The sequence below is a fragment of the Amblyraja radiata genome, chromosome 4 (genome assembly GCF_010909765.2).
Source record: "Amblyraja radiata isolate CabotCenter1 chromosome 4, sAmbRad1.1.pri, whole genome shotgun sequence".
Lineage (NCBI taxonomy): Eukaryota > Metazoa > Chordata > Chondrichthyes > Rajiformes > Rajidae > Amblyraja > Amblyraja radiata.
In genome coordinates, this window is record NC_045959.1 from 90581625 (window position 1) to 90604968 (window position 23344).

The following is a 23344-nucleotide window of genomic DNA, read 5'->3' on the forward strand; positions in this document are numbered from 1 at the left end:
AACGAGCTGCTGGATGAGGTAGTTGAGGCAGGGACTATTGTGATGTTTAAGAACCAATTAGACAGGTACATGGTAGGACAGGTTTAGGGGGATATGGGCCAAATGCAGGCATGTGGGACTAATGTAGATGGGACATGTTGGTTGGTGTGGGCAAGTTGGGCCAAAGGGCCTGTTTCCACACTCTATGACTCTAATTACAAGATCTTGATCAACTGGGCTAGTGGGCCGAGGATGGTTAATGTAATTTAATCCAGATAAGTGTGAGGTGTTGTATTTTGGGAAGTCAAACCAGGAGCAGGACCTTCACAGTGGGGTCCTATGGAGTGTTGTTGATCTGAGGGATCTAGGAGTACGTACATAGTTCCCTGAAAGCGATATCGCCGATAGATTGGGTGGTAAAGAAGGCTTTTGGCATGTTGGCTTTCAACAGTCAGGGAATTGAGTGCAAGTAGCTGGGAAGTTCATTGATATTCCTGGTTAAGTTGAAAATTAAAAAATATTCCTTATATTTGAGCCAGATCCTTCAAAAGAAAAACAAATCAAATGTTTCTGGACAGGATTAAGTGGAATGTTCACAAATCCCCTAACAATCATGCAGTGGTTTAATTTCTTTAAATTTAGTTTAAAAACATGAAGTTGCAATCATTCTTGTTCAATTCCACTAAAACATCACATATCATCTGGATTCTAGTTTTGATGGAGATCTACATTCAATAATCTAATCTGGTTTTGCTCCTTGTAGATGCAAATTGACTTGCATTTCAAGTGCTTTACAATTTTAGTTCAGGTTATTAACTTTATTTTAGTCTATTACTTTAGTCTGTTTTATTAATGCTTTTCTGTTCATTCCAGTTTGCCATTTACTTTTATAATTTCCAATGAGTGGAATTTTCTCCTTCTGCATTGTATGCTATTACCTTTTGCAGACGTGCATTAAAAATAATAAATACTAGACTAAGTGGGACCCGTTGGGTCCCATGTTCACACGGGAGGGCTGGTCCCCCAACGCAATATCCCACCTCTCCACCAATTGGCATGTAAACACCCAATGTGCCACAGAACCACCAATCCACCAAGTGGGGTGGGGGTGGGGGGGGCTTTCTGGAGCGCTAGTATGAGTATTGTGGGCTGAAGGGACTGGTTTCCAGTGGGCTAGTATGGACATTGTAGGCAAAATGGATTCTTGGGGTGGCAGTTCAGTCACTCAAGCCTGATGTGCTGGCTGCTCACTCACGGCTGATGGGCTAGCAGTTGACTCACAGCAATTCATTGAAATTCCATTTCAAGCAGGGTGCAAGGCAACCAAATTCAAATGCAGTTTCCTACCACTTCAAGCAGGGTGCAGGGCCACCAAACTCAAGTGGAGTTTCCTGCCACTTCAAGCAGGGTGCAAGGCCACCAAATTCAAGCGGGGTTTCATGCCATTTCAAGCAGGGTGCAAGGCCACCAAATTCAAGTGCTGTTTCATGCCATTTCAAGCAGGGTGCAAGGCCACCAAATTCAAGTGCAGTTTCATGCCACTTGAGGCAGGGTGCAAGACAACCAAATTGAAGTGCAGTTTCATACCATTTCATGCAGGGTGCCAGGCCACCACATTCAAATGCAGTTTCATTGCAATTCAAGTAGGGTCAAACCACTGTAAAACCACTATAAAACCACATAAACACACACTCACAGATTAATAAACATTCAGTGTGTTCAGTTGATTCACAGCTCAGACGAGTCGTGACCTCTCCCTCCCCCATCTTGCAGAGACTGAGCCACATCCTCACTGCCGGGGTTTATAATCCCTCCCCCCTCCAATCGGAGGGGGGAGGGGGGATTGACAGGAGAGAGATTCTCAACATTGTTTTAAACACTAATAACACTTTTATTTTTCATTGATGGGAAGAATCCTCTGCACCTGATGAGCAGCGGGGTACTGAGTAAGATGGACAAAAATCACAGCCATAAGTGGTAGCGTTTTATCTAAAATCAATATACAGTGCAAACAGGAAGTTGTCAAGTTTCCATCACCAGCAACCATTTTTACAGTGCAGCATTTCAAGGCAGTTATCACCACCAACAACAACCATTTTTTGCAGTGCAGCATTTCAAAGCAGTTACCACCACCAACGACAACCATGTTTTGCAGTGCAGCATTTCAAAGCATTTACCACCACCAACAGCCATTTGCAGTGCAGCATTTCAAAGCAACCACATTTTCATTTTCACACCACATTAAGGGCACTCACAGTTGAGTAGACATGTGTTCAGTGTTATTCACAGCTCAGAGAGACTTGACCCTCTCACTTCCTCCATCTTGCAGAGACTGAGTGAGGCACAACACTTCCGGGTTTTGTAGTCCCTCCCCCTCCCACCAGCAGGGGCACCAAAGAGAATGTCAACATTTTTAAACATTAATAACTCTTTTATTTTTCATCGATAAGAAAAATCCTCTTGTCCTGCGCAGCGCAGGGGGTCTCTGAGTAAGATGGCCAAAAATCACAGCCGTAAGTGGCAGCGTTTTTTTCAAAAATCATGAAACGGAAAACAGGAAGTGGTCAAGATCTTACTTTTAGTAATATAGATAGCTAAAAAAGGAAAGTCAAGGAACTCAGCAGGCCAGGCAGCATTGTGGCGAGAAATGGACAGTCACCCATTTATCTAGACTGAAAGGGTATAGGGAAACCAGTCAACATGGAGGTGGGGAAAGGAGGGGGTGAGAGATAACCAGCAACAGGTAGATACAGGTGAGGAAGAGTTGATTAGCAGATAATAGTCAGGTGGGAGAGGGAAGGGTGACGATAGCAACTGAGGCAAGGAGGGCATGTGAACAAAAGGTTGCAGATTATGGAATCTTATGGAAAAAGAAGGTGAAGAACGGAACTGAATGAGGGGTGGTAGCAGACGGGAAATGGCGAGCAAGAAGGAGGCAAAGGGAATCCAGCGGGTGGAGTGTGTTGCATAATGAGCAGCAAAGAAGCATGGTGATTTTGGGTGACATGGTATTAGGTGGAAAGTAAGAGGTGAGAGAGGGAACCAGAATAGACAGGAGGAAAGAAAGGGCAGAAGGAGTGTGGGTTACATGAAAATGCAGAATTCCATGTTCATCCCATTAGGTAAATACTAAGTGCTGTTTTTCTAGTTTGCGTTTGGCTTCAACCTGGCAGTGGAGGAAGCCGAAAACAAACAAATAGGTGTGGAAGTGGAAGGGCAATTAAAATGGCTGCTAATGGGCGATCTAGATTGCCATAGAGATAATTACTCGACAAAACAGTAGCTGAATTTGGGGTAAAGGGTCCATCCCCTCCACATATGTTGTGTGACTCGCTGAATTCTTCCAGCACCAGAGGATGTGGGTCTTGATTAACATCTGACCCAGAGAACAGATTCTCAGTACCACACGAGACTGTCAGCCTCAATTTGAGTGAATGTCTCTGGAATGGGACTCGACCTTTCAGCCCTTTAATTTAAAGGCAAGAGATTGACATATTTAACACTGTCTGTGAAATGCTCCCCATTTCCTCTTCCTTCTACAATCTTCCAGGAGCTTTTGAAATGTACCATAGGAATCACCTAATCATTACCATTTCTTCAAAGAGGAAGAAGCAATTTGGCAGGAATAATTAAAGATTACTTTATACTTATTCTTTAATTCAATCTTGTCACATCAATTATAAAACAACTAGATTCAGCAGTAAAATGAAATGTCTAGACCTTTTAGCCCTTAAGCCTCTACAAACCTCTCCTTTCCTGCCTTGAACACCAGGAATTCCCTGTAAAATACAAATATATAATGCTTTTCAAAAGTATGAATTATCTTTAAAGATGAGCAGTATATCCTTATAACAATAAAACTCTGATCTTGTATGTGGATGTGTGTGTGTGTGTGCGATCACCTTCTCGAAAAAACGACGCAATAACGGTAAAAAATTTACATATTCTGGTAGAGATTTATCCTGTGAAGTCAAAAATCGCATTATCTGAAAAATGTATGCATTATTTCTCGAGTTATTAATCAAAATGTTTACAAATTCGATAAATTTTGAAATCAAAAAGCCTGTTTTTTTCACTGATGATGTCACAATGGATCTGCGTGCCTGCCATCTGCGAGTGACGTCACCCCCCCACCCCTCCCTCCGTTATTCAAAAGTCGGCCCGTCGACTGAAGGCCAAAGATCATAGCTGAAGACAGCGGTGTCCTTAGGTCGACGTTCGCACGATCATGCCTCGGCTCGGGCCTTGTACCCGAGAGCTCCCGAGAGCTTTGGTTGATGCACACTCGCGCCTCAGTTCGGGTTTCTAAAGAACTCCCGAGAGTTTTGGTCGACGCACGCTCGCGCCTCGGCGCCTCGGCTCGGGTTTCCCGAGAGCTTTGGTCGACGCACGCTCGCGCCTCGCGCCTGCAGCCCAGCCCGGGGTCGTCTGCCCCGCTTCCCTCCTCCTCTCCCCCCCTCTCTCTCCCCCCTCCATTTCCTCCCCTCTATCCCCTCCCTCTCTCCACCACTCTCTCTGTCTCTGCCCCTCTCTCTCTCTGCCCCTCTCTCTCTGTCTCTACCCCCTCTCTCTAACCCTCACCCTCTCTAGACGCGCCTGCGAGTTGGGGGCTATGCGTCAGTGGATAGGGCGGGGATGGGGTAAAAGGAGCCAATGAATAATATTAATATAATATCAAGGGGGGTGGTTAGTGTGTGTGGGGTGGTTAGTGTGTGTGGGGGGCGATTAGTGTGTGTAATGACGCTGCCCCCGCACGTTGAGGGGACAGGGCCCACTTGGTCTAGTGGTTCAATAAAACGTTGGGATTGGCAATCACCTCCCTCAGCATGATCATAAACCGTTTGAAGAATTCCATGACTTTTAATTTGTCTCTGTTCACCATTTTCAAAGGACACCCTTACTCATGACACCCATAGGATGCTTTGGCAGATTGACAAATACATTTGCCTTCAAACCTGCTCAGAAGTTGTTCCATACTTGGAAAAATTGGGCAGTAGCCCAAGCCCTCTCCCAACAATACTCTCATTCCAGAAACCATTATGGATACTGAATGAAAAAAAATAAACTCAATTTGGGCGGCACAGTGACACAGCTAATAGGGCTGCTGCCTCACAAAGCGCCAGAGACCCAGGTTCGACTCCTGACCTTGGGTGCTGTCTGTGTGGAGTTTGCATGTTCTCCCTATGACAGCGTGGGTTTCCTCTGGGTGCTCCAGTTTTCTCCTACTTCCCAAAGACGTGCGGGTTTGTAGGTTAATTGGCCTCTGTAAATTTATAGAGGCCAATTAACTGTAGGGAGTATATGTGAAAGTGGAATACATAGAACAAGTGTCAACAGGTGATCAATGGTCGCCGTGGACTCAGTGCGCTGAAGTTGCCATGTTTCATCCTTCAATTCAATCAGTCAAAGGACTTTATATCAGTGAATAAGGATGTGTCCCAAATCCTCAATGATTGTTCAACATTTTTCCATGGTTTCTCAATTCAAAATCTTTCATCCTAAGGCGCCTTGCCACCATGTGAAATAAAAGTCAGTGAAACCATCTTTACAAAGACTCAATATATAGGACTTTTAATTTTGTTCATAATTACCTGTTCACCCTTTCGTCCAGTTTCACCTTTCACACCTGGTTTCCCCTTTTAAATTAAAAATCAAATACATTTAATTAGCACTTCAATGTGGCCTCATCAACATCCTGTATAACTATAACAAAACCACCCTATTCCTAAACTCCAACCTCTTTGCAATAAAAACCAACATGTGGTTGGCCTTCTAAACTACATTTGGTTGCACCTGCAACATTTATGAGATTCATGCACTGGAAAACTAGATCTCTGAATGTCCCTCATTTGCAGTAACTCTCCTTCAGATGATATACTGTCCTTTGATTCCTCTTAGCACAGTGCATGACCACACATTTCCCCACATTAAATCCATTTGCTAGATTTTTGCCCAATCTCCCAATCTATCTTCTTCCCCTTGTAAAATCACAATGTCCTCATCACAACGTGCTCATCCTCTTATTATCATATTATTGGCAAACTTGGAAATCTTACATTTTGTTCTCTCCAATAGGTCATTGTTATAAATAGTAAATAATTGAACAGCAAGAACTGATCCTTGAGGTCCTCCACCGATGATATCCATCCAGCCTGAAAAGACACTCATTTATCCAACTCTTGCTTTTCTATGTGGCAACCAGTTTTCAATCCATGCCGATATATTTGATCGAATTCCTTAGGCTCTTAATTTATGCACCAACTTCTATGTTCAACATTGCCAAATGCCTTTTGGAAATCCAAATACATTACACTTGCAGGTTTCGTGCTATAAACTCTCCCTGTCCCACCTTCAAAGAATTTGAGCAGAATTGTTGTACATGATTTACCTTTCAATAAACTGCATTGACTAGGTTTAATGTTATTCATCTTTCCTAAATAATGTATTTCCGCCTTGATTATTATCTCTAGTATATTGCCAACAAGAGATTTTAAATAATTGGCATATAGTTTCCTGCCTTCTGAATTTCTCCTTTTTTGAACAAGTGAGTCATATTAGTTATATCAAATTTTCTGCTATCTCCCGGGAAATTAGTATGTTTTGAAAAAATGTAACCCAAAAACTACATTATTCGTGCAGCCACTTTCTTTATAATATGGATGGGTCCCAGCGATTTTATGTTCATAAGTCATGGGTGCAGAATTAGGTGATTTGGCACATGGAGTCTACTTTGCCATTTGATCATGGATGATCTATCTTTCTCCCTCAACCCCATTCTCCTGCCTTCTCCCCATAACCTTTGATACCCCTACTTATCAGAACCTGTCAATCTCTGCTTTCAAAATACCCGAAGACTTGGCCTTCACAGCCGTCTGTGTCAATTAATTCACAGATTCGCCACCCTCTGGCTAAAGGCCAGATTAAACAAATGTAAGCTCACAGCATCTGAATAAATCAGTAGAAGCAATCTAACATTGCCCTCATGTCCAACTTTATCTCCATAGTTTCTTAAATACTTTATCCCTTGATATGCGTATTGCTAAAGGTTCCTCGATATTATTTTCAAATAACCCAACAGGGATATTTGCAATGTTTTCCTTCCATGGTTCTCCAAATTAATGGATGGTAGACCATGTGAGGCCAACCCAAAGTGTACTGGTCAAGTCTACCAGTAACAAAAGCCTGTGTGAGTGCTTTAGTGGCAGCAGGGGAAGGGAAAGTAATTTACCTTAAATAAACTGCATTGTAAGCGAGGAGCTAAATTTAACTATGGATAGGATTCAGTGTCAAAACAAACTTGAATGGCTGCCATCATCCTTTGTTCATTGGACTTTGAAATTAGATATTATAGGATAAATATACATTATTTTACCCCATTTCCTTTATGGCCAGGAATGCCAGAAGATCCCTTAAAAGAGAAAACAAATATAAGGTCAATGCATACGAATAAATAAGTAGAAACACACTAACATCGTCTTCATCCTCATGTCCTGGGCTTAATTTATCAATAGAGGAAAGTACTTAGATTTGAAGTGATTTTCTGTGATAAACCAATTACAATTTTCAATGATGATAGTTTGCATCAGTAAGTTAGGCAATTTTGGCTTCATTTTGAATCTGATATTCAGTAAACCGCTGTTAATTTGCAATCTGGGTTATACGGAAATTTTGACGGTTTGGCATCTTGCTTATTAAATGGTATTTCTTGTATTTAAATTCACCATGACCGTCTTTCCTTTGCTCCCTGGGGCTCTATTCTCACATTTTTTTGAAAATTCATTGTACAACTTTGATACATCTTAAAAAAAAAATAAAAAATTTGTGGAAGTATTCAGTTTAGAAAATCCAAAGAAAATGCAACACCAAGGTCACTAGCATATCAAATTAATGAGTATTACTATACTAACTTACATATTACCCCACCTGTGGTGGGTTTGCATGGAGGGTTGGTTGTTGGTGGTTGAGTTGTGTTTTTTTAATTGAATTTTACCTATTTCCTTTCTGTGACTCACACATATTTATAACTATTTTCATGCACTTCTAATCCATTAATATCATTCCATTGCCTCACTGCGAAGTGTTATTCTACCTCTAAATAATATCCCGGTTTACTATTGAGCACTACATATGATGCCACACTGGCAACGTTAGAAGTGGGCATCATATTCTTCAAAGTGGGTCAGGTGTTCAAATTTTTCCCTCAAGAAAGATTTTTTTATATCTAGCTTCTGCACTTTGCAATTGATTGCATGTATGACAGTAGTAAAATGTACCAGACTACATTGCTTATTGGTGAGACAGAAAAGCTGCTTAAACAGATTTAACTCAGTACCTATATGATGACCTCAGGTCTAGTCTTACCCTCAAAATTACAAACATGCAATATGGGCACAAGGTCATATCTTGTTTTGACTTTAACTTCAAAGCTAACATTTTCAAGAAATATGTGCCACCATTTTGAGCAAAAGAAGAGCAACGTTTTCTTTTCTAGATTAAAAGTGGATTTGTACAATGTATCCCTTATTGACTGCTAATCATTCAATTCATGAACTTCCTTTCCATAGGAAACAGTAACCTACAAACAATATTCGAGATGTTGTCTTTATGGGGTCCTATATCATTCAATGCATGCATGTTAATTTTTATTAAATCTTTTCTTTTTATGCACCAATAAAAGCCTAGAATTTTTAAAATCCTTTTCATGAGTCTGTTCTTGTATTATACTTTCTCTTTGCCAATAATTAGTCATCCTCAGCTAAATTCAGAAAATTTTGCATTCGTCAGACTTGCTGTTTTTCAAGACATTATAAATCTTTTCTTTTGATCTAAATATTAACCTCTTGTTGGTGATAACTGAACCACTTTTCCTATTTTTTTTCTTGGCCTTAAAATAGATAAACACTATTTTACACAATGCATTAATATTGTTCAAAATTAATCATACCTGTTTAATGTTATCTCTCACAGCTAACTCATATTTAATCTTCCAAATTTGCTTAATTCAGATTTAAGACCCTTATTTTAGGTTGAACAATATCATTTTTGATATTTACATAAAATTCTATCATGTTATTATCATGCTCCTTGAGACTCTTTTAACTACCAGATTCTCAATAAACCCTTTCATATACCAAAATAATAACTAAGGTTTGCCTGCTTGATACAGAGAACCATCTCTTATTTACTTTGTGCATTCATCCTCAGATAAAGCATCATAAATTTGGTTTATCCAACAATTATTGGATTATCATTGTTACCCGCACCTCTAATTTCCTTACATTTGGCTCTACATTACCTTTATTATTTAGGGCCCTATACACAACTTCCACAAATGTTTTCAGTTTCTTAGTTTCATCCAAAATGATTTTACTTCTTTATATTCAAAGCTAAGATCCTTGCTCTCTATAGCTTTAAAATCAATGCACCCCCACTTCCTTTTACATTTTACCTATTGCTAATAAAAGATAAGTATCATTATAAACCAATATCCTGAAATATTTAGTCCATTTGCCTAAGATGCTACAGTCCTCCAAGTTAGTCTTACTAAGATTTTATACGTTCATCATTGCACCTCAATTTCAATATTTAATACCACCTGACATTTTAATTGCAGTAAAATATTTGCATATCCTTAAATAAAGAAGTATAATTATAGCATTAATCTAGTTACCTGCATGACTCAAAAAGTTCCACGTTACCTTAACATGAAAATTCTATATTTCAAGGACAATAGTCCTTCAATAATATATGTACCATATAATTTTAAATAATTTAAATAATGTCTTACCTTATCTCCTCTTCCCCCTGGAAAACCATGAGGTCCTTGAAGCCCTGGTCGACCACAGTCACCTTTTGTTCCCTATTTTGGATGGAAATCAGCAATAAAAAAAATAAAATTTAATTCCTTAATATAGAATAGAGATCAGGGTTAATAATCAAAGCACTGTAAAACCACGTGAAAAGAAGAACTGCTGGAAGAAGACAACATCTGTGGAGGGAAATGGAGAGTCAAAGATTTGGGCTAAATCCCTTCATCCTGTATGCCTGGCCTGCTCATTTCCTCCAGCAGCTCTCTTATTTTTGCTCCAGATTCCAATTTTTGCTCCAGATTTCAATGTTTGCAGTCTTGTGTGCCCCCACTGTACTATATTCCACAAATATGACTCGAAACCTGGAATTATGTCAGTTGGGTGAATTACCGTGTCAAAAATAGCTTCACAGAGGCAATGGGTAGGCATATTTTGTTCCCTATAAAGGCGCTATAATAAATCCCATCCATTATTATTATTATATTTTCATATGTTGTCGAAAAATGGCGGAAAACATTACAAACGATGTTCCATTATGGTCTATTAGAGTCAAAGAGGCTCAATCTCTTATTCGGACTACCTTCATAGAATATGAATTGTTCTGATCAATAGGGCAGATTTCACTATAATTTAACTTAATATGCTGGCTAATAATTACGTACATTGAAGCCTAGTTTTACTCACCGCAGGTCCAGGTAAACCAGGAGGTCCAATGAGTCCAGTCTCTCCAGGAGTTCCCTGCAAAAAAAAGCATTTTGGTTAGTACTGCAAAGTACAGTCTGTAAATTAGATGTCTTTTCAGTGTGGTGCAAAACTAAATACATTTAAAGCGTTAACGGATGAGCCTGGCAAAAAAAAAAAAAACGGATGTGAACGCTGATTTTATTATCAAATTATTTCCCAAAAATAGTTCAGTGCCAACTCTGCAAAAAATTATATTTATGAAATTGTCGTCTTAAATAGGTGTGCAAGCCTTCATGCCTCAGAAATTTCTGAAGAAGGAATCCGACCCGAAACATTACTTATCCATGTTCTCCAGGGATGCTGCCTGATGAGCTCTTTCCTCAGAGATCTTTATTCAATATATATAAAGATCGAGTTACTAGATAGACACTATAGCTCAGGATGTGTGTGTGTATTTATCTGTTTGTGTGCGATCACATCTACTCGAAGAAACGACGTGCTAATGGTAAAACCTTTACATATTCGGGTAGAGATTTATCCTGTGAAATCAAAAATCGCCTTATCTGAAAATTTCATGCATTATTTCTCGAGTTATTTATGAAAATGTTCACAAATCTCAAATAACTTAGAAAATAACTGAGATGGTCCCGCTGATGACATCAGGACCTCTACTTCCTGAGAAGATTACAGAGAGTTGGTATGTCAAGGAGGGCTCTCTCGAACTTCTACAGGTGCACAGTAGAGAGCATGCTGACCTGTTGCATCATGGCTTGGTTCGGCAACTTGAGCACCCAGGAGCGGAAAAGACTGCAAAAAGTTGTAAGCACTGCCCAGTCCATCATTGGCTCTGACCTCCCTACCATTGAGGGGATCTATCACAGTCGCTGCCTCAAAAAGGCTGCCAGCATCATCAAGGACCCACACCATCCTGGCCACTCACTCATCTCCCCGCTGCCTTCAGGTAGAAGGTAAAGGAGCCTGAAATCTGCAACATCCAGGTTCAGGAATAGCTAATTCCCCACAGCCATCAGGCTATTAAACTCAACTCAAACAAAACTCTGATCATTAATAGCCCATTGCACTTTATCAGTTCATTTACGTGTGTATATATATATCCTATAACTGAGCAGCAGTTTAAAAACGCTAAGTGACACATTTAAAGAAGTAAAAGTTATGTCTTCTGTACTTCTTGGCTTCTTAACTTTTACTTCTTTAAATGTGCCACTTAGCATTTTTAAACTGCTGCTCAGGTCATGCTGCACGCTCTGCTAGGCTCCTTGAAGTTCTAGAACATGGCGGCGTGGTTGTTATTGGTGCGCGGGCGCGGGGCAGTGTGGTGGTAAGGTGGCCCATGGTGGCCATTACTCCCTCTAGGAGAGGCCGTCAATGGAGACCTGCGATTCCTCCATCGATCGCAGGGACTCGGGGAATCGTGACGCCTTTTCCTCGCTGGTGATCCCAATCCAACCTGGCGATCTCTGGCCGTCACGGGGGACGACCTCCTCTCCGTCTCCCCCACAAGATCATCTGTCACGTGGGTGGGTGGGCTACCGCTCGCGGAAGCCACGATCGGTTGGCCCTCCGCTGCTTTTGACCGTCCGCCCGCTCAAAAGACGCCGCAAATCAAAAACACTAGCTCCAAAAGGCAGCGGACACCCGGAAGCCCCAGCCCCAAAAGGCAGCAAGCTCCCCTGCCTCTGTGTCACTCTCTCTGCCTCTGTGTCCCTCTCTGTGCTCCTTTCTGTGTTCCTCTATGTGTTCCTCACTGTGTACCTCTCTGTGTCCCTCTCTGTGCCTCCGTGTCCCTCTCTGTGCCTCCGTGTTCCTCTTTGTGTCCCTCTCTGTGCCTCTGCGTCCCTCTCTGTGCCTCTGCGTCCCTCTCTGTGCCTCTGCGTCCCTCTCTGTGCCCCTCTCTATGCATCTGTTTCCCTCTCTGTGCCTTTGTGTCCCTCTCTGTGTCCCTCTCTGTGCCTCCATGTCCCACTCTGTGTTCCTCTCTGTGCCTCCTTGTCCCTCTCTGACCCTCTCTGTGCCTCCGTGTCCCTCTCTGTGCCTCCGTGTCCCTCTCTGTTTCTCTCTCGTTGCCTCTGTGTCCCTCTCTGTGTCTCTGTGTCTCTCTCTGTGCCTCTGTGTCCTTCTCTGTGCCTCTGTGTCCCTCGCTCTCTATCCCCCTCACTCTCTAGCCGCACCTGCGGGTTCGGGGCTACGCGTGAGTGGATAGGGCGGGGCATGGGGTAAAAGGAGTGAATGAATAATATTAATATAATATCAATGGGGTGGTTAGTGTGTGTGTGAGAGGTTGGTTAGTGTGTATGTGACACCGCAGGCCACCCCCTCCCCTCGCAACCGCACGTTGAGGGGACGGGACCCAGCAGGTCTCACTTGGTCTAGTGATCTTTAAAATAGGATAATGTAATCGTGAATCTCAGATAAAATATTTCATTTTCATTGCATTATTGTATACGTGTAATTAACAATCCCACTAATGCAATAAGACCAGATGCTGCAAGATTCCAGTTCTTGGCCTGACACAGTGTATATGATGCAAGATAAATAACCGCACTATAAACATAGTTAGTTTAAAATAATTTGAACACAAAATATTGGAGTAACTCAGCGGGACAGGCAGCATCTCTGGAGAGAAGTCTGAAGAAGGGTGTTGACCCGAAACGTCACCCATTCCTTCTTCATGTTCAACAGGGGGCGCTGTCGAGTATGGCTGCCCTGCCAGCAGCTGTTAGTCATTTCACCCTTTTTTTATTTTTAGTGAGTTAAAAGTGTTTATTTTGGAGGTCTTCTAGTCTTTTTATGTGGGGGATGGGGGGGGGGGGGAGGAGGTGGAAACTATTTTTCTCAGTCCCTACAGGGTCTGAGATGCGGCTTTTCTCCGAGCCGTATTTCCGCCCCTTCCTCGCGGCCTACCAACGGGACTGGAGCGGCGTTTCCTGCCAGGAGCGGCCCGAACTTCAGCTTCGGCGGCGGCACAGTGCTGAAGCACGATCACGGAGCAGGCAATGCCTTACCCGGGTCGCCATGCGGTGAGCTCCGGAGTGCTGAGTCCGCCGACTCCAACATCCGAGAGCTGTGGCTGCGGGCGTCCAGCCGCGGGCGGCGCTGAACTTTTAACAGTGCCTGGGATCTCTCGCCGAGGTCGCCAGTGTCGGAGCTCAGACCAGCACGACCCGTCGACTTCGGGAGCCGCGGTCTCCGGGGAAGGAAGCGGCCGCTCCAGACACTCCGAACCGCTGAGAGTGTTCTTCCGAAGCCGGAGCTCCATCATCCGGAGAGAGGGCCTGAAGCATTGGGCTCCCGTAGCGGCGACTGCGGATGCCTCAATAGGCCTGACCATGGGTGAACAGGAGATAGGACTGGACTTGCTGCCTTCCCTCACAGTAGGAACCATTGTGGGGGGATGTTTTTATGTTTATTGTTAAATTCTTTGAGGTGTCTTATATTTATTGGTGCGCTGCAATGGCAAGTCAAATTTCACTTCACCAATTGGTGTATGTGATAATAAATGTCCTTTGTCCTTTATCCTTTATCCCCAGAGATGTTGCCTGTCCCGCTGAGTAAAGGGCCTGTCCCACGAGCATGCGACTCCATGCGGCAAGCGCGACCTAAAGGGCCTGTCCCAAGAGCATGCGACTCCATGCGGCAAGTGTGACCTAACGTGGTCGCTTGAGCTGTACGGCCTCGTGGGACCGGTCCCACTTCGATCGCTGGAGCCGTATGGAGTTGTGCGGAGCTGGTCCCAACATCCCAACAAGGGTCGAGATGGCCTGTTTCCGTGCTGTAATCGCGCGGGGCTCGGAAAAACTGACCGTGTTCAAAAATTCCGCGCGGCAACGGCCTGCCGGCCCGCAGCCTCGTCGACGCCGTACGTCACGAGCGAACTTCCCGCGGACTTCGCTCAAACTTCATGTCACTCACTCGACCTCCGCGCAGCCCCCGCTTCTGGTTTGGCTGAGCTTGCCGCATGCAGTCGCATGCTCGTGGGACAGGCCCTTTAGGTCGCGCTTGCCGCATGGAGTTGCATGCTCGTGGGACAGGTTCTTTGGCTGGAATTTTGTGTCTACCTTCGAATTAAACCAGCATCTGCAGTTCTTTCCTACATAGTTTAAAATAAGGCTAGCTCCACTGATGCTTTAAATGGGCCAAATGTCACACACTTGATTAATTTCCCCATTTTCTTTGTGGAACAATTATCAAAAGCTGGTTTGCACAGCGATTAGCCACCTTCTATCACATTATGCAAAAGGCAATTTGTCCATTCATGCTTAGATTATTTGTGTGTGGAGGCATCATGGTCAATCATATTGGTCCTGCTGCTCTATGTTCTGAGTTTCCAGAATGAGATACTGATTACTAGCTTTATAATTGGATACCTTCTCTTCATTAGCCCATTGTATTTCAGACTGAATGTGGCTCATCTGCCATTTGTTGGGCTGAATTAAGCTAACTATGAGATATGTTCCTTTTAGCTCAGTTTCAATCAGGCAAATTAGCACTAAGATTCAACCTCCAAAATATTCTGCATATTGTGCTTGGAAAATAATAACACATTTTTCATTGTATATTGTGCACATGGAACAAATGCAAGAAGTAATAATGGAATGGCCATTGCAGTACTTACAAGAGAGCCACGTGGACCTTGGTCTCCTCTGTGTCCTGGTGTTCCTGGTTCACCCTTAGGAATACCATCATCATTAAAATACATGATACATCCACAAATTCCACAGCTGCCATGCTTCCATACATCTCAAATACATCAATCAAGAACTATGTGTTATTCATCCACTTCAAATAACCACTACAGTATATTATCATACACTAAATATATGGGGCATAACTCTTTTATACAGGACAAAAATATGCACTGAATCACAGATCATCCATAGTTCTATTAAGTAGTGGATGTAGTCTTGAGCACAAAATAGCCAATCGATGTGTTTATGCCCATTTGTTCCTGACCGCTGCTCAACATTTACAACACTTGACTTTTCTGAGACTTTCTTACTTCCTATGATTCATAGGACTTTAAACCGATATCATCGAACTTGGTCATCTTTTAATTCATCTTCTGTTCCTTTTCATTTCATGTTGTATAGTGGACTGGCTTTTCATATAGTGGCCATGAGTCCTGGCTTTTCATCAAGTCTGGTCTGGTTTATAATAAAGTGAGTATTGAGGTTATCATAAAAACCATAGAACCACAAAGAATACGTTCTTCTATTCACTGTCCTCTATAACATTTCTTACAATGTATAAAGTCATAGAGTTATACAGCATGAAAATAGGCCCTTTGGCCAAACTCATCCCTGCCATCCATGAAATCCTTCTGAGCTAATCCCATATGTCTGCATTTGATTCATACATAATGAAAGGCCACTTGCAGGAGCTGAATATAAATTAATTAAAACTTTTTTTAAGTCAGGGAGAAAACTGCCTGAACACAAAGTAGAAAAGTATGTTTTAACATAAATATCACAATTACTACCCGAGTGTCAAGCTGCAAATATTATTGGTCGAAAAAACTACTTACAGGCTCCCCTGGAATTCCAAGAGGTCCCATCGATCCCACCTCACCAGTATCCCCCTGAAATTAGGCCAATTTATATACATAAGCAGGAGTATAACATCAAAAGTGCCATGAGAACACAAGAAAACAGGTGAGGGGTAAGCCTCAATGGCCTCAGCAATTCCATATGGTTATAGCTAATCTGTGCTGGTCTCAACCACTCTTCTGTGGTAGTTCCTTACCACCTTCAATTCCTCAATCTTTCAAATATTCCTCTGCCTCCATCTCAAAGATCACTAATGATCTGGCCATGGAGACAGAGGGTTCCAAGAGTTCACTACCCTCTGAGAAGAAATTTCTACACAACACAGTTTTAAATGGCCAGTCACTTGTAGTGATGTCCCTTTGTTCATGACCCACCTCGAGTGAAATCATCTCACCATTTCCCCTGTAAAGCCCTTTAGGGTCTTACAGTATACTTTTGAACAAAGTCACCCCATATTCTTCTAAACTGCAAGGTATGCTGATGCAAACGGTCTGGTCTCCCTTGATTAAACAACCTTTTCATTCCAGGACATAGTCTGATTTGGATTGCTGTCACATCCTTTATTAGGTAAGGGTATAAAAACTGTGTACGGTATTGCAGGTGTGGCTTCACACTGAACAGTTGCAACAAAACCTCATTGACATATAGCATGGAACAGTCCCTAAGCCCAACTCTTCATGCTGGCTAAAATGCCTATGTGTGTTAATCTGTGCCTATGTTTGAGTCATATCCTAAATCTTTCCTATCCGTGTACCTGTCCAAATGTCCAATTTTAATTCTATGCACTGCTACGTTTTCGTCTGGCAGCATGTTCCATATATCCTCCATTCTCTTTCTAGTAAAACATGGTACTCAGATCATCTTTAAATCTTTCCCCTCTCACCTTAAAACTCTGACCCCTGGATTTGGATCCCCAATCTAGGGAAAAAAGACTGGCTCAAAAAAACTACTTACAGGCTCCCCTGGAATTTCTCCTATCTCGACCACTCATAATTCTACAAACCTCTGCAAGATCACCCCTCAGCCTCCTACTCTCAATGCAAAGCAGTCCCATGCTACCCAATCTCTTCTCATAGCTCAAGCCCTCCAGTCCAAGCAACATTCCTGTGAATATTTTCTGTACCTTCTCTAGCTTCATCAAATCCTTCCTACAGTATGGTGATCAGAACTGCACACAATACTCAAAATGTAGCCGGACCAACAATTAGTACAACTATAACATGACATCTCAACTCTTATAATCAATGTCTCGGCTAATGAAGGCATGCACACTATGTGCCTTCCTTACCATCCTGACCACCTGTGAAGTCACTTTCAGTAAATTATTCTTGATCTCTAAGGTCCTATTGTTCAAGAACATTATCTGGGGCTCTGCCATTCACTTGGAACTTCGCAAAATGCATCGCTTTGCAAAACTTTGCAAAATGCCCACTTTTGCAATTTTTCCTAGATCCTGTTGTAACCTCAGACCACTGTTTTCTCTGTCCACTGTGCCACCAATGTTGGTGTTATCTACAAATTTAGTAACTTTGGCCCCTACATTTTCTTCCACATTTCTCCATTTACATTATTGTGCTGAGAATAAAGGACTCAGCACAAATCCTTGTGGTACACTACTATTGAAGGTCTCCAATCTGAAAAGCAATTCCCCACTATCACCTTCAGCCTCCTACCACCAAACCAATTTTATATCTATTTTGTTATCTCACCCTGGATCCCAGGTAATCTAACATTCTGGATGTTAAGAACAATGTGACTATCCCTTCCTCTGGCTATACATTTTGTGCATCTTCTATCCTTATCTCACACTTCTTGTCTTCTCATCTTTGGCCTTTGTCCAACCATCTGCCAATAAACCACCTCATCTGTATCCACCTATCCTTTGCCAGGCTTTGTCCCACCTCCACCTCTCTTACAGCTCACTCCCACCACAATCAGTCTGGAGAAAAGTCCCACCTATCCATGTTCTCCAGAGATGGTCTGCCTGACCCACTGAGTTACTCCAGCACCTTGTGTCTTTTTACTCTTCCACATTTCTCCAAGCATGTTTCTTTCCACTCCCACCACCCCCATCATCCAATGCCATACATCCCCTCTATCATTTCATTTCTCAACCTCGCTTCAAATCCCCCATTTTTCTTTTATCCCGCTCCACCCCATTCCTTTCCATCCACTATCCCTTCCTCGAGTTATACAGTTCAGTCCCCATCTTCCTTAACAGATTTCATATCTGTAGCCTTTTGTCTCTAGTTCACCTCTAGCCATGGTTACCATCTTCACCCATCTGCAAATCATCCCTCCTCACCTGAATCTACTTATCGTCTGTTTTGCCCATGCCTTCCCCTCAATTCTCATTCCCAGCTTTCTGCCTTGTACTCCATTAGCCTGAAGAACGGTCCAAACTAAAAATGTGGCTGACTTTTTCGGTCCACAGATGCTGCCTGGCCTGCTGAATTCCTCCAAATTTGGTCCAAATTCATTCCTTAAGAAGTGAACTCGCAAGCTGATGGACTCGCTATAGACCGTTGGCAGTTTCAGAACTTTATTTTTATTTTTCAGAATCTGATGAATTTGCTGAGCAAATCAAGCAAATTATATTTTGTTATTCCTTGCTCTGGGACTGCCATTATTTGGGAGATTATATCACTACAACCTTTATGTTATTTCTCAATGAGAAAAAAATAAACCAATTACCTTTTCCCCGGCGTGACCTTTCTGTCCTGGTGATCCATGTAATCCCTTCAAAAAACACACAGATAATATTACCAACTATTCCCACTGGATTAACTACAAAATAAAGCTATTATTATCCCGCAACCAATAAACTAGCATGGTGAATAATCATGTTGACCACATTTATTGCTAAACTTAAAATCATCTGATTTGAGGCATTAACTATTAATGCTCATATGTTTTGCAGGAAATTCAAACAAACAATAAATTACGTTAAAATTTACCACAAATGTTTTCAGAATTTGTACTTGCCTCTAATTCAGAAATGGTCACCTCTCTTCAACTACTAATCTTAGTTGTTATCTTCTAAAGTGTTAGTGACCGATACAAATTTAACCATGTTTCTCAAATATATCTTAAACATTTCAAAGAAATAATTACTTTATAGGTGCCATCATCGGTTCAAGATGAGCAAAGAATTTACACAGGGAATTGCTTTGGTGATGTAAATAAATTGTTTAAAATTTGCTCCTGGAACTTTTTTATTATTGCAAGTTGACGTTTAGGTAGAGTGAAAAGCTTTGTTCTGCATGCTATCCAATCAGAGTAGAAAATACCAGAAAACACCATACATTTAAGTCAAACGCAAGTACAATAAGTAAAGCATAGGCAAAGATACAGAGTGCAGAATATGGTTCTCAGCATTGGAGTGCACTGGTTCCATAGACAAGGTCCAATGTCTGCAGTGGGTTAGATGTGAATCAGCCAATACCCTAGCTCATGGTAGGCTCATTCAGAAGCCTGATAACAGAGGGGATGAAGCCGTTGCTAAGTATGGTTGCGCAATCTTTCTAGCTTCTCTATCTTCTGCCCAACAGGAGCAGGTAGAAGAAGGAATGACTAGGGTTGGACAAGTCTTGCAGCTAAATCACTTACAGGTAAACCTCGAATTCCGGTTTCTCCCATTCGGCCTGGTATTCCAGCATCACCCTACATTTATAACATAAAAGCATAAGGATTTATGGGAACATTAACACCCTTTACCCCAGTAGGATTGAACTGTTTTAAATGTGCCCATGGTACTGATGGGCCACATTATTCAACAAGCCACCGGAGAGGAGCAGAAGTGCTATCCCATCAAATGCCCCCCAGCAAGTTAGCACTGTGACTCGCAACACTGATCAGAAGTTTCCTTGCTCCCTGTTGCATTCCCGCTTCCACTTTTTGTCCTTGAATTACTTTTAAACTGGTGCAAACAATTGAAATATATATTTTGGAATTGGGGCGAGTAGAAAGGCTGCTCCAACTTTCTTTCATGTTCCGCTAGAGCTAGAAAAAAAGGAGAATGCAACAATTGCAAAAGTTAACAGCACAAGGCAAAGCAATCTGATTGAGGCCGTGAGAAAGCCCAGTTCCTCCATCACTGTTACTGCTTATTCAACCGCAAATGGGAACGGCCAATGAATGTTCCTTTTTCCAGTGATGCACACATCCCATGAATGAGAAAAGAAAATACGAGAGAGAAATTCACCTCTGGTTCACAGGGAAAAATGCTTAAGAGCATAACAATATCTCATTGTACCTCATGTTTGGTTCATTGAAGCCAGTACAACCAATGTTCATGTCTGAAGAAGGGTCTCGACCCGAAACATCATCCATTCCTTCTCTCCAGAGATGCTGCCTGTCCCGCTGAGTTACTTTGGCTTTTTGTGTCTATCTTCAGTTTAAACCAGCAACTGCAGTTACACAATGTTTATTGACATTGTTTACAAACCAGTCAAATTTCTCATTCCTTCAACTCCACCTCTTTTAAGAACACCTCAAATTTTAAAAAAAATTCACTGCTACTATTGCTTTCAATTCCATTGCCTTAATCGCAAAGCAAATTGTTACAGCATTCCTCATTTTATGAAACCCACCTTCCTTTACTGTCCACACAGAAACATACTAACACCCATGCCTTCTCTTGTATTTTGAACTTGCATCCACCATTTTTTCATTTTCCATTTCAATGCACTCTGCTTGTCCTTTATTTCACATTCAGCATACAGTTTAAATTTCATGTCCTCTGCATCCGTCTCTATCCAACATCATCTTGTCTTCTCAACATATCCATCATATGTACACCAAATCTTCCCATATCATCTCAATAGCCATAAATTAACTAGCAAACATCTCTTATTGCATGAATAATCAAGGGTACAATAAGATGGAGATTCAATACCTCAATAAATGCTCCCAGCTTCCTTCTCCTCACCATGTCCTGGTGATCCAAGACCCAAGCAGAGCCAACAAAACCAGAGGCAGCAAAAGTCGGACCATATTATACAAAGCCTAAATCCCCTCAAAAAGAGATGAATCAAATTTTAATAACTTCAATCTGTTCCCTCAAAACCAACACAAACAAATATCCAACTTATTTCATCAATCCTGCCTCTTTATTTTCTCTTCTCTAGACCTGGTCTACTTGGAGCAGGAGAAGCATCCTGTTATTTTAGAGATGGACCTTCCTTGTGGATGAATTATCAAGTACCTGCAAAAAAAACCCTTCCCCATGTGGGTTAAGTAGTGTGTTTGAATGAGACAATAAATGTCCAGCAATCAACAGAGAGTATTGATGATTTGGTCCTTGCACATTACGGCCTCTGCTATCACCATGAAAATTAACTGAAAGGACCAACATTACACTGCAACAGCTATTGGAAGGCCAGCCATGAAGTAATTTCACTTTTTTTTTTAATATTAAGGTGGCATCTATCTCAGTACTCTGCATTTTCTGCTTCATTTCAAATATTAAATCATAATCTTCCATTGCATGCTAGAAAGGACATAGTTCTGTGGCATCTTCATCTCATATTTGTGCTGTTGGAAATATCAACTGATTTCATCTTTGCTTTGAAAATCTGCACTAAACCAGCTTGAAAAGCAATGGTGTCTCCCCTCAGCCACATATGGTCGAAGAGCTGCGATTTTAACAATGAAATCAATGTCAAAACACCAACAAAAAATAGGAAAGAAATAATGGATTAAGACAAAGTGAGAAATGGGAAAAGTGAAAATATTAATTGTACACAACAACAATCAGAAACTGAAGGAACAAGCTTTATTGCCCGCACTGTTAATTTTCAGTGCTGGTGTGACTAAAACATTTGGCTGTCATTAACACTTAATCTTATCCTTATATAACAATAAAACTCTGATCTTGGATGTGGATGTGTGTGTGAGTATGTGTATTTATTTGTTTGTGTGTGATCACATCTACTTGAAAAAACGACGCGCAAACGGGAACATTTTTTACATATTCTGGTAGAGATTTACCCCCTGGAGTCTGAAATCGGCTTACCTGAAAATGTTGTGCTTTATTTCTTGAGTTATTAATAAAATGTTCATAAATCCGATCCAACTTTGAATTTAAAACGCCTGTTTGTTTCGCTGATGACGTGACAATGGATCTGCCTGCCTGCCATCTGCTCGCGTTGCGACTGACGTCACCTCCCACCGCTCCCTCCTCCCCCCCGTAGTTCAATGGTCTGGCCATCGACTGAAGACCAAAGATCATAGCTGAAGACTGCAGCACGTGTTGCGAGTGAAGAACGAGCAAGTCGGGCCCTGTACTACCTCTCTCTCTCCCCTGGGCCTCTCTCTTTCCCTCCCCCCGGGACTCTCTCTCTCTCCCCCCCCCCCCCCCCCGGGCCTCTCTCACTCTCTTCCCCCGGGCCTCTCTCTCTCTCCCTCCGGACCGCTCTTTCTCTCTCCCACCAGGCATCTCTTCCTCTCTCCCACAGAGCCTTTCTCTCTTCCCCGAGCATCTCTTTCTCTCCCCCCGGGCCTCTCTCTTTCCCCCCGAGCCTCTCTCTCTAACCCCGGGCCTCTCTCTCTTTCCTCCTGGGCCTGTCTGTCTCCCCCCGGGCCTCTCTCTCACCCCCACCCCCCCCCCTCCTCTTTCTCCCTGTCGGCATCTCTTCCACCCACACTCCCCCCTCTCTGGCCCCCCTCCTCTCTACCCCCCCCCCCCCCTCTCCCACCCCCCTCTCTCTCCGCCCCCCCCTCTCTCTGTCTCTCCACCCTCTCTCTCTCCCCACCCCCCCCCTCTCTCTCCCCACCCCCCCTCTCTCTCCCCCCCCCCCTTTCTGTGTGTGTGTGTGGGGGGTGGTTAGTGTGTATGTGACGCCGCAGTCCTCCCCCCACTGCAACAGCGTGTTGAGGGAACAGGACCCAACAGGTCCCACTTGGCCTAGTATAACATTAAATTTGTATTTGGATCAAAATGAATATGACACATTGCTGATGAGTTTAATTAATTTCAATTACATAAAAACAGCAATTTTGAACCATACTTGGAACTTCAGTGATGAAACATCTAACATGACCTGAAATTGAATAATAGCCTCACTGTTACCTGCACTGCGAATCATGTGCTAACCTAAATGTATGTGTAGAGAACATACTGATATGTGAATAGGCTGTGTAGTTTCATTCTTATTGTTACCTTCATGCCATCAACTCCAGGACTTCCATCCCGGCCAGCAAGCCCCGGAGCACCCTGAAATTAAAAGGATAAATGCAAACTAATTGTGACACTGTTGGCTTTTTTTTCTTTCTGCACGTTTACTTTAAAACATTCTCCCTTCTGAA

The 23344-nt window shown here is 42.4% G+C and overlaps 1 protein-coding gene across 2 annotated transcripts in view; it reads right to left on the bottom strand.

The window, feature by feature from the left end:
- Positions 1-23344, bottom strand: part of LOC116972370 (collagen alpha-1(IX) chain-like) — a 139837-nt gene that overhangs the window by 9229 nt on the left and 107264 nt on the right. For both annotated transcript variants that reach the window (XM_033019950.1, XM_033019951.1), the window contains exons 23-32: positions 23199-23252; positions 19646-19699; positions 18731-18775; positions 16015-16068; positions 15106-15159; positions 10473-10526; positions 9767-9838; positions 7352-7387; positions 5571-5615; positions 3726-3758 (exon numbers count right to left, since the gene is read on the bottom strand). In XM_033019950.1, the coding sequence (XP_032875841.1) occupies positions 3726-3758; positions 5571-5615; positions 7352-7387; positions 9767-9838; positions 10473-10526; positions 15106-15159; positions 16015-16068; positions 18731-18775; positions 19646-19699; positions 23199-23252 (501 nt within the window). The remainder of the gene's footprint in view (positions 1-3725; positions 3759-5570; positions 5616-7351; positions 7388-9766; positions 9839-10472; positions 10527-15105; positions 15160-16014; positions 16069-18730; positions 18776-19645; positions 19700-23198; positions 23253-23344) is intronic.